The following is an 11,381-nucleotide window of genomic DNA, read 5'->3' as shown; positions in this document are numbered from 1 at the left end:
AGACTGTAATGGAACTTTATTCTTCCGCTACGATACATCCAATCAATTCTAAGTACATCATTAAGAACAACCTTTGATAGATGATACAGAGGCTGGCGTTTACCACCACCAATGCACCTTGATCCAAGTTGTTCATTTACAAGCTGCATCTGCGATCACTGGCGGGTTTAGCGAAAGAAACATTAGCTGAAGTAGGGTTAGTTAAAAAGTAAACTTACAAATGAGTTTTTACCAACTGTGAAGAGCATCTTTATAAATCCTTGGTGTGCTCGTTTCTTCGCTACCTTTTTTGTAGGTAGACTATGGATTGCTGGAAGGAAGCCGTAGGCCGCAGCTGGATTTATCCCACGCTGATCATCTGTGCGAACGGATTTTTCTCCACAATGAGGCCATCAGAATCTTTTCTCACTCCTTATCTAACCGGACCAGACAAAAACCTAACGATTGAAGAGGTACGTAACTATTCTCTTAAGTAATAATTAAAAGGCTTAAAGCATTAAGTCTTACAGCAGTAACTGAAGGGGAGATAAAGTGCTCAATAATACAGGTATATTTTATCTAGAGACTCATATTTAAGATGCTCTGGAAAAAGAGTAAGGACTCACCTCTTTTGCAGAAGGTGAAAACTTTAAAGTCCCTACATTCTTAGGGCTTGAAACCACTTTGGTGGTTGTTTAAGAAATGGATACTTCCAGCAAAATCAGGTCAGCTAGTTCCCCTCCCCACCTAAGAACCCCAGAGGAGGAGCAACACTAAGATTTATTTCTACTTATTGTGGAACTGATTACACCGACAGTAACGTCGTGATTGCAAATTGTAAGAAAACCAAGCAGACTTCCCCTTATGAGCTGTTAGATTATGACCTACATTACAAGATTGTTTAATGCATTTGTCACCCTCTGGAGGTCAGGTTCACATGCAAAAAAGAAAATATGGTTTTTGACAAAAGCACGCACTGCGAATTTCCTTGCTCTGCTCTTCTGTTCAGCACCGGCTGCGTCAGGAGTACGCTTCCCAACAAAAGGGGACATAGTTAACAAGTGGCTGAGTCATGGAGCTAATGGTATAATTAGAAAACACAAGCTTGGTACACCCACATAGAGCTAATACGAAGAACAGTCATTCCTGATGTGCAGTAGCAAATGTTACGGCAGAATGTGCCAGCACAGTGTGACCCCAAGGTTTCTTCCGAAAAAACGTATTTGTGGTTTGGGTTGTTGGGGGGAGGGGGGGTGTCCCCCCCCCCCCCCCTTTTTTTTTTTTTTTAATCACAAAGGGAAATTTTCTCTCATACATGAAATACACAAATAGCATGATAGGATGCCGTAGTTCTGATTTCAGCAAGAACCCTTAACTCAAAAATAAGTGTAGTACGGACACTGGCTTTTTCAGCCAAACTCACCTCTGGTGAGCTAATTCCATAAGTTTCAGTCAAACACTTAAAAATTCTAATTAAAGTTCAGAGAAACAAAAGAATTCACCCAGAAAGATACAGTGAACCTGCTGCTCACCACGCAACTCACTCCAGTACCGGTTCAGAAGTAAAAAGATAAGCAGCTACTACTGTTCCTCCAGCACTTGAAACGACCCCTTTCTAGTCTAATTGCTTAAGCAGAGAGCGAACGATCGTGAACGGATACCCTCGCGGGTCCGGCAGTTACTGGATAAGACCTCCCCAAAACAGGCAACGCGCACATCGCAGAGCGAACTTTTTCTATGACCGTACCTGAAAGAAGGGGATACCCCCGCCGCGGCTGTGGTCAGGCTGCCTGGGCAAGCACTGAGCTTTAGCGGCGACAGTAAACGTGCAGATCAGTTTTAGAAAAAGAGAAAGAATTTCTTTTCAGAGCATCTACGCACTGAAGGCCAGCTGAATCTTACCGAAATACTGTCCATCAAAGACTTGCTTACTTCTTACACGTTAAATTTGAAGAAAACGTAGAAGGTGAAGACAGCGTAGTAACAGCGACACGCTCACTATGTGCAGTTCCAGTTCCCCCACCATGAGAGGCATATGCATTTTTTTTCTAATTCTAACAAAGAGGTGAACAAAGGTATACAATGCCTCACGGAAAAGTTAAAACTAAATAGGCATTCATTTTCAGCTACTGCGGAGAATAGGATTTGACGCTAGACACTTTCCTCTGACAAACGCTGTTATAACCACTTTGAACAGCTGCGCAAAGTCTGCCTTCCTCATGGGCCTTCATTAGAATTATTTTTTAAGCCAGCCTACGTGTTTATGTAGTGGAGCATAGCACCACTACCTTTGCCTCTTAAGGAGTACACTGAGAGTTCTGTGATTTAAGGCAGTTTAAGTCTGCACAATTCACACAACTCAATGTTTCCTGTCACCACAGCTACGTTCCTTCAACACCGTCATCAAAAACTTCAAAACCAACATTTTAAATGTATTTTTAAAAAAATATTTCCTCTTTTATTCTCTTCCAGGTTACCAACCATATTTTCCCAGTTTGGACATACTCCTACCTTGCACTCCTTTTCCCAGTCTTCCTCATTACAGACTACGTGCGCTACAAGCCCGTCCTCCTCCTCCAGGGCGTCAGCTTCATCGTCACGTGGCTCTTGCTCCTCTTCGCACACGGAGTGGCGGCCATGCAGGCGGTGGAATTCTTCTACGGGATGGCGACAGCCACCGAGGTCGCCTATTACGCCTACATCTACAGCGTCGTCAGCACCGATCACTATCAGAGAGTGACGAGCTATTGCAGAAGCATCACTCTTGTTGCAGCCACGGTTGCCGCCGTGCTGGGACAGCTGCTGGTTTCCCTAGCAGATGTCTCCTACTTTCACCTTAATGCCATTACTCTGGCTTCCTTCCTGTGCTCGTTTTTCCTCCCAATGCCTCAAAAGAGTATGTTCTTCCACAGGAAAGACGTCTCGGAAACTCTCCCGGGACCAGACAAAGGTGTGCCTACGGTCGGCGCCGACAGGCCATCGAGCTGCCAGGAGGACGAGGGCTCCGTGTCTGCTGACAGGGGACCGGCACCCGAACAGCAGGCCGGTAACGCCGAGCCCCAGAATCGCGTGCTCAGCGTACTGGTGCAGCTGAGCAAGGACCTGAGGGATTGCTACAGCTCTAGGAAACTTCTCTACTGGTCCCTGTGGTGGGCTCTGGCTACGGCAGGCTTTAACCAGGTTCTGAATTATATCCAGGTGCTGTGGGACTTCAGAGCCCCCTCTCACAGCTCTGCAGTGTACAATGGAGCTGTTGAAGCAATAGCAACTTTTTTAGGTAAGTAAGAGATCATCAGCAACTACCGTTAACCCATCGTGTGCTGATGGCATTCTTCAGCAATGTCTTTGGTGCCTGTTTATTTCTTATGAGGACCAAGGTCAACAGCAACAGCCTCCAATATATAACACCCAAACAAATAGTGTGCAAAGCATGTTTTTACTGTACAACTTTATCAGTTGGGTCTTCAAAAATAATCTTAAAAAATACATAGGTATAAGCTTTTCCTTCTCAGGGGAGCCTCATTCCACCAAAGCGTTTTAAGAGTTTTAAGTTCACAGCTCTGTTTAGACCATGAATTTAACCCCAAATAAGCAGTTTAAAAACCCTGTGCAATGACACCTTGCCTATTCCTCCCTCAACTACGCCTTAAGTTGGTTGTTTAAAAATTGAGAGCATATTAACAGATACACTGCTCTAGATGGTCTGTTTAGACAGTGGATTAAAGATTATTTCAGGATGAGTGCTCCTGAACAAATACTCTGTGGCTGCATCTGTATCCTGATCAATGAGTTTGCCTCTGGATGCGACATACAAGGAGAGGCTGAGAGTACTGTACTAGTTTAGCCTTGAGAAAATGAGGGATATTATTAACGTGCATAAATACTTGAAGGGGAAAGAGGATGGAGCCAGACTCCTCCCAGTGGTGCCCAGTGACAGGACAAGAGGCAAGGGGCTCAAATTTAAACGAAGTTCCACTTAAACATACAAGAACATTTTTATTGTAAGGGTGATTTAACACTGGAGCAGGTTGGCCAGAGGTGTGGACTCTCCATCCCTGGAGATGTTCAAAACCCGGACACCATCCTGAGCCACTTGCTCTAGTTGACCCTGCTTTTAGCAGGGCTAGGCAATCTCCAGAGGTCTCTTCCAACCTCAGCCATTCCGATTCTCATTACAGTTACGCGGTCCATCCAAATGACATTCCTCTTTGGCCACAGAACAGAAGGCATGTAGGTAAAGTACAACTTCTTCATTTAAATAGCTGTGCAGCACCAACGGAGCCGCATTTTTAAGCTCACATTTACACAGCTATGTCTCCTCCTTCGTACCAGGAGCGTTAACTCACATTTCTACAAGGAACTCTCAGTTTACTCTCCCTCCCTGCAATCAGCATGAAAATGCATTTTACTGAAGCGACCCCAAAACTTCTCAGACTACTGGTTTGAGCAGCATTCCCAAGGGCTTTCTTGCTTTTACACCCTCTGGCACTCGATACCATTTCAGAGTACAGAAAGCGCTCACAGTTACGGTTATAGCAGTGATGGACCAAAGGAGTAGGCCTGCTCTGACCTTCTGAATTGTGATGAAGAGCCCATGCAACCAGCAAATGAAGTCTAATCTTGCACTAGGGTGCCAGCCTGCCTGAAAACATCTGGGCAACTGGTACTCTCTGGACTCCGGTAACTCACTGCTGTATAACCTGCCTGGCCCAGACTTCTCTTTGCATTTGAGCTACTAACCTCACTCAGCATACTGTGTTTCAAAGAGCTTTCATAAGCCTACAGGAGCCTGTGTGCTAAAGGAGCGTAAAAAAAACCCATAGCTGGATAACCTTCTTACAGCAGTAGACGGTATTTCTCCAGACTGGAGATGGGGAGAAAAGTAAAACTCATCATCATTGCAGAGATTAAAAAAAAAAAAAAAACAAGGCACTGGAGTTTGTTAACACCATATTACGCTCAACTAAGGGCTTTTACTATATGTGATGGTCAACAAGGCATAGACAAATGCAGTTTGTAAGATTTTTTCACCAGAAAGTGAAGAAGATGCTTCCATAAAAAAACCACAAAGCATGAAGGAGCGCAACAGATTTGCATTTCATTTCATAAAGATCTTTACATAAAGGAATTAAACTCCATTATGCGTATTTCGGCAGAAAATGCTTGGTGGGGTGGTTGTTCTCTTTGCTCAGTTTTCAAAAAGTGGAGTAACGACAATAGACAACAACAACGGTACACTGCTGCCTCCAGCCTTAGGCACGAGGCACTTTCTCAGAGTACTTCCATCTGTAAAGGCTCTGTAAGCAAGGAAAAAAAAAAACCAAACAAACAAGCAGAAGACTCCCACGCCGCTAATAGAAAAATATAAGCCACACCATTACCAAAGCCCATTGTGGCCCTAACAGTCTCAAGAGCTCCTGGTGTGATCCATTGAGACAGTTACGCAAGGGCTCTAGAAGGATGATAACGTTTCAGAGTTTTAATTCTTACCTGTAAATTTTTAGGTTCAGCAACGTCCATGGCAGTTGGATATGTCAAAGTAAACTGGGATCTTTCTGGAGAGCTGGCTTTGGGAATTTTCTCTGCAATGGACGCTGGTTCTCTGTTTCTCATGCACTTCACTGACAACATCTGGGCATGTTACGCTGGTTACCTTGCGTTTAAAGCATGCTATATGCTCCTCATAACAATAGCAACGTAAGTATGGTTCACAACGGTTCTAATTAAATTGATTTAAATCGGTAAGTGTCACATCTTTAAATTTATCAAAATTTTACTGAAAGTTTAAGATTTTTAAATAGGTCGTGACAGCAGCACATATTATTTCTAGCTTATATAAAACTATGCTTAAAATTATATGACCTAACCATTACAATAGGTTATTCCAAGTCAGAAACTACCTTATTCTGCATTTAGCTGTTCAATGATCTATGTACAAGTATTCTCTGAATGATCAAATGAACATATGGAGGTCTTTATTTCGCAAAAATATCCACTCAAATAAGATAAGTAGGATGCACAAAAGTGCCAAAGCCAGAAAAACAAGGGATTTCTGCCAAAATGAAGCTGTTAAAGCGTAATAGCTAAGACTGAAGAGGCTTTATCCTGTGAAGAATCCGCTGTGGGCATTAAATCGTTCCCAACCTTCCTCCCGTAGAGTAAATTGCAAGCGTCCATGTTCTCCAAAGTTCAGTTAACCTGTACGCTCATTTTCAGGTTTCAGATTGCCGTCAGTCTGAGCATGGAGCGTTATGCCTTGATGTTTGGCTTCAACAACTTTGTTGCACTGGCGATTCAGACAATTTTAACTGTTGTCGTAGTAGATTCAAAAGGTCTGGGACTGGATATCAGCACCCAGGTAAGCTACATTGCTCACACTGCTCTCAGTTCCCCTACTCTCCTCCCAAAGAGGGTTCTACTCCAAGATCAGCCCTTGGCAAGATATTAGGGAGCGGGCTAGCTTAGGACGGTTATTCACTTGAAAAATGGGTTTGTTTAAAGTGAACTGGCAGTAGCTACCACCACCTACTTGTCCTCTAGGCCTGCCAATTTTGCATTTCTGCAGTAATTTTAAGAATATTTTCATAGGGCAGAAGGGAAAGATCACAACCTATTACTCAGGGTTGGTTTTTTTTTTTTTTATTTAAAGGCTTACTATTCACAAGTTTATTGCCAAAATACCCTAATTGGAAGCAGGAAGCAAGCTGAAAGGCCATCTATGGGCCTATTACTAGAGTAACTTTAAGTTACATAGTTTCATTGGATGCATCTTTAAGTTACTGTAATTCTGAAAATTAACTAATCTCATGATTCCCCATTAAATTTCTAAATTTAAAGTTTAAATTTACATGCTGAAGGAGGGTCCAAGTCTCCAGCTTTCACCTTTTCAGAGAGGAGCCAGAAAGCGCAGGGCAGAGCTGTCCTCCTCCCTTATGGAGCTGGGGAGAGGAAGCACGTAACGGAGTATTCTCTCCCCCTCCTTTTACAACCGCAGACTTCCAACAGCATGAAGTCAAGCAGCCAGACTTCTTGAATCCTTTCAAGATGGGATCATTTTGGGGCACGGGTGACAGGGAAGGGAAGGCAGCAGTGGAGGGACACCCCTGAAGTTATTACCCAACAGCATAAGCAGTTTTTGACTCTTCTTCCTCCTTCATCCCCACCTCCATTTCCCAGTTTCTCATTTATGGCAGCTACTTTACAGTCATAGCTGGAATTTTCCTGACCAGAAGCATATACACCATTATCTCCATCAAATGCAGAAATACCAGTGTGGCTGGTGAAAGCATTGATCATTAACAAAGGAGACAAAAAGAATGGCTGCAAGCAAGTGCCGAAGGCTGCACCATCTGAACAATGAATTAGGAGAAACATAAATGCTCAATCAAGCAAGACCGGTCAGCGGTGAAACAGGCTGTTTATGAGCCTACAGCGTAGAGAGCTTTGTCAACACAATGATGCATTTTGCCTGTTTTCTTCCCCAATAGTTCTAATACCAAACAATCCTCAAACAATCTCCTATTTCAACTTAAATTTAATGATCTGACACCAAAACTTCTATTAATGCTCGATAAGCACAACAAGCAAGTGCATACAGGTGCCTGAACCTCACAACAGAAGAAATTCTAGAACACAACCTTTGAACTTTCACTTCTACAGAGTATTTCAATTAAAGGCAATTTTGTCACAGGCATAAGACCTTCAAGCCTTCCTAGGTGTGCTGATTGTGGCTGGGGTAGAGTTAACTTTCTTCACAGTAGCTGGTATGGGGCTCTGTTTTGGATTTGTGCTGGAAACAGCGCTGATAACACAGGGATGTTTTCGTTACTGCTGAGCAGTGCTGACACACAGTCAAGGCCTTTTCTGCCTCTCACCCCACCCCACCAGCGAGCAGGCTGGGGGGCACAAGAAGTTGGGAGGGGGCACAGCCGGGACAGCTGACCCCAACTGACCAAAGGGATATCCCACACCATGGGACGTCATGCTCAGCAGGTAAAGCTGGGGGAAGAAGGAGGAAGGGGGGGACATTCAGAGTGATGGCGCTTGTCTTCCCAAGTCACCGTTAGGTGTGATGGAGCCCTGCTTTCCTGGGGATGGCTGAACACCTGCCTGCCGAGGGGAAGGAGTGAACAGATTCCTTGTTTTGCTTTGCTTGCGTGCACGGCTTTTGCTTTACATATTGAACTGTCTTTATCTCAACCCAGGAGTTTTCTCACTTTTACCCTTCCGATTCTCTCCCCCATCCCACTGGGGGGAGCGAGCGAGCGGCTGGGTGGGGCTGAGTTGCCAGCTGGGGTTAAACCACAACACTAGAGCAGTTGCCCCATAGCAGCAAGATGGATCTGCTGGAAAGCTTGCCACAGAAACCTTTTGAAAACTTAGTTTTTCAACTGGAAGTTGCAACATGCATTTTTAAAGCAAGTTAACAAATAGCAATAAACCAGTTTTTTTCCAAAAGACGCTACTTCTGCATGTTCACAGGTGGATTACTACAATGCTGTACAGCACAGCAACACTGCCACTTTAGTTTACAAATGGCCAAACGCAGTCATTCCGGATTCCGCACGGTCAATGCACTCCTCAGAAATCCAAAGTTACAGGCCTGCAGGGAAAACACCTCATTACGTACAGATAAACTGCTACTGACGCAGCGACAGCTTGACTGCGAATTTGTTGAAGATGTACAAATACAGCACACTAACCTTCCCTTTGAGCGTCCATCTTGATAAGCACATACATTAAGTATGTCTGACAACTGCCATGACCCACACACACTTACCTTTGGAAGCACAAGACCTTCCTAAACCAACTTATTTTTAAGCCATGGGGAGACACTTTGATTTCTATACAAGGCAGCCTTACTTAAATAACACCACTTAAAGTTTAGCTGTAACTAAAGCTAATTAGGGAATGTTCTTTCAACTGTGTTCAATGATGTCCACTTTGGAGTCAACTATATCAGACAGCAGCAAATTCCATTCTGTTCCTTTACCACAACTTACAGATTTGCCAAGAGTCAGAAGTAACTAATGCTTCCCCCAATTCAGCTCACAAGAAAGTAAAAATCATTAATACCTTTAAAAAGATACTTTTAAAAGCTGCTTGAGCTTGCCTTTATGCCCCAGTAAGTTTTCCCTTCAAGAGAGCAGAATACTTGCAGCATATTTATAGTTCTTTCAGGAACTCCAACTAAATTCGGTCCTTTTCAAACTAATTTCTTGCCTCAGCATTTGTTTCAACACAGTGCTTGGGAGTTTGCAGCCATTAAATAACTTTGAACTGCAGAAACTGCCTTGTAGAACTCAGGATGTACCCTCTTACAGCACCTTCTTACACACGTAAGAGCCGACATATTAGGAGTAAAAGTATTAATCTAGGTCTCCAGATCAATTTCTGTATAAGAGGACTAAAGTTATCAAGTGAAGTTCTTTAATGCGAAAGCAGAAGAGGATACCGAAAAGCTAGTGGAAGCGTAGCTTTCCGGCAACTATGCTAGTTGCATGAGCAATCGCGTGAACAACTGCAGAGATTTCTAAGACAAAACTTTTACAATCCTGGGTGAAGAATTCATTTTGTAAATATAGCTATAATTTTAAAAATCTAATCAACAAAACAGCTATGGTGTCAGTTTGCTCAAATAAAGGAGACTCAAAACAATACAAGATCTTCAGCCGCTTGTCTGGAGTTTTGCAAACTTAAAATTAGCGAACATACACTAAACAGATGTGGTTGTGTGTAGCAAAAGTTGCCAACCTTTTATCTGCATTCAAGCTAGTTATGAAAAATAAGGTATTCCACTATTTCTGCAGCATAATCTAAAACTACATGCCTTGCATACTTAAATGAATTTCAGTATCTCTTCGCAGTAATCAGCTTCATTTGGATCAGAACAACAATTTCAATAGACCCTGATCTCATTAGCCCTTGCCCGAAGCTTAATTTACATCAATTTAGGTGAAGGGAGCACAGGATTGGTCCTCTTCCACAAGGCTGTTCCTCATCTCATTGACGAGACGGTTGGTTTGGTCCAGTTCCCTGCAATAAGCATATTTAAACATTCCACAAGTCCTTCTGAACCCTTGCAGTTCCCCACTCTCTACTGCATTTATGTGTTACTACCCCAAAACAGGTAAGGTCAACAACAGGGAAGAACTACAGCTATTTATACCATGCTAAAAAAAAAATGGTGAGAGCAAGGCCATCACTAAGATCCTGGAAACCCTCAATTGCTGGGGATTTGTTTGGTGAATGTCCCAGAGAATCTTGGGAATTAAACCATACACCATACTCTATCCCGCAGTCCTCAGCAATAGGAAAAGACAGACTTCAAATCTGTTTTAACTTTTAAATATGCCAACAGGACAGAAACAGACGTTTAAGCGAGGAATGCTGCTCTAAGCAGCTTGTTCTATAAGCTGCCTGTCCCCTGCTTTGGCATCTCCAAAGCTTCAAAAAAAAAGGTAAGATACAGAAATGACTACCCGCCCCCAGGCAGGCAACGGAAGTCAAAAGCACTGCCACAAGAGCGTTTTTACAAGCAGCGGTCAAGTCTCTCAGCTCCCCTAGAAATCAGCAGATCTAACATGCAGGCAGTCCATTACCAAGTGAGATGTCTTACCTTTAAGAATTTTCGCATTTGTCTCAACTGGGCTTGCACATCCTTTTCTCAAAAATCTTCTGACATTATCTGATTTATTTATTCCTGTTATCTTGAAAGCTTGAGAGTTTTATTCTCCAGCTGGTCAGAAACCTGTTTTTAAGCTTGCAGTTTATGTATTCATGATATATTTACATTACTTGCCTAGTTCCAGTATGACACTTCAACCAAGTGTGTTACGCTTGAGCCAAGTTATCTCCGTTTAAAACACCATCACCAACTACTTTGATGCGGTTACATTTTTCTTGAACCTTCTCACTATTACAGACTAGACAAGCCAGACATTTTTTTTCCCCCCTCTACAAGTTGCATTTAGTATGACAGGAAACATTCCAGTACATAAAAAAAATAACTGATGACTTTAATATTCCACAGGTGGTCTTACTAATATCTATCAATTTTTAATAGAAAGAGTGCTATTACACCTGTGGTACCTTGGCCTGCTATTGCACATACTGTTCTGATCACAGCTAAGTCTTGTTCAAAGACTCTCACTAGCCACCCATAATTACGTGTCTTTTGCCGCTAACCATTTCGTGAGTAACTACCCTCCTCAGTGCTTCCAGAGTCCTTCATTGCACAGCTATTCTGTCAAAATAATCCAAGTTCACTTAACATTTTCCTGTTCAATAGGTCGCTTCACTGGAGCTAGAACAGCAAGCTTAACCACAAGGACACAAAGAAACATATCCAAGTGAGGCATGCAAAAACCTTAAGCTTAACTCACCTTTAAGCATTTACCGTC

General features: G+C 42.9%; 1 protein-coding gene across 1 annotated transcript; it reads left to right on the top strand.

The window, feature by feature from the left end:
- The first annotated feature begins 292 nt into the window (after positions 1 to 292).
- LOC103917867 (thiamine transporter 2-like) lies at positions 293 to 7,278 on the top strand. Its single transcript, XM_009325070.1, has 5 exons — positions 293 to 452; positions 2,452 to 3,256; positions 5,484 to 5,676; positions 6,196 to 6,337; positions 7,156 to 7,278. The coding sequence occupies exons 1-5, from the start codon at positions 303 to 305 to the stop codon at positions 7,276 to 7,278; spliced, it is 1,413 nt and encodes a 470-aa protein (XP_009323345.1). The 5' UTR covers positions 293 to 302.
- Positions 7,279 to 11,381: the final 4,103 nt, after the last annotated feature.

This window comes from Pygoscelis adeliae, unplaced genomic scaffold, assembly GCF_000699105.1.
Source record: "Pygoscelis adeliae isolate BGI_AS28 unplaced genomic scaffold, ASM69910v1 Scaffold155, whole genome shotgun sequence".
In the NCBI taxonomy this organism is placed as follows: Eukaryota; Metazoa; Chordata; class Aves; order Sphenisciformes; family Spheniscidae; genus Pygoscelis; species Pygoscelis adeliae.
Note: the sequence above shows the minus strand (reverse complement) of the source record. Positions and strands in the feature narration are given on the sequence as shown.

Coding starts and splice junctions, on each gene's coding strand:
- LOC103917867 (XM_009325070.1), top strand. CDS start 303: ATGGATTGCTGGAAGGAAGCCGTAGGCCGCAGCTGGATTTATCCCACG. Junction 5,677..6,195: donor CTCCTCATAACAATAGCAAC/GTAAGTATGGTT, acceptor GCTCATTTTCAG/GTTTCAGATTGCCGTCAGTC. Junction 6,338..7,155: donor GACTGGATATCAGCACCCAG/GTAAGCTACATT, acceptor TCCATTTCCCAG/TTTCTCATTTATGGCAGCTA.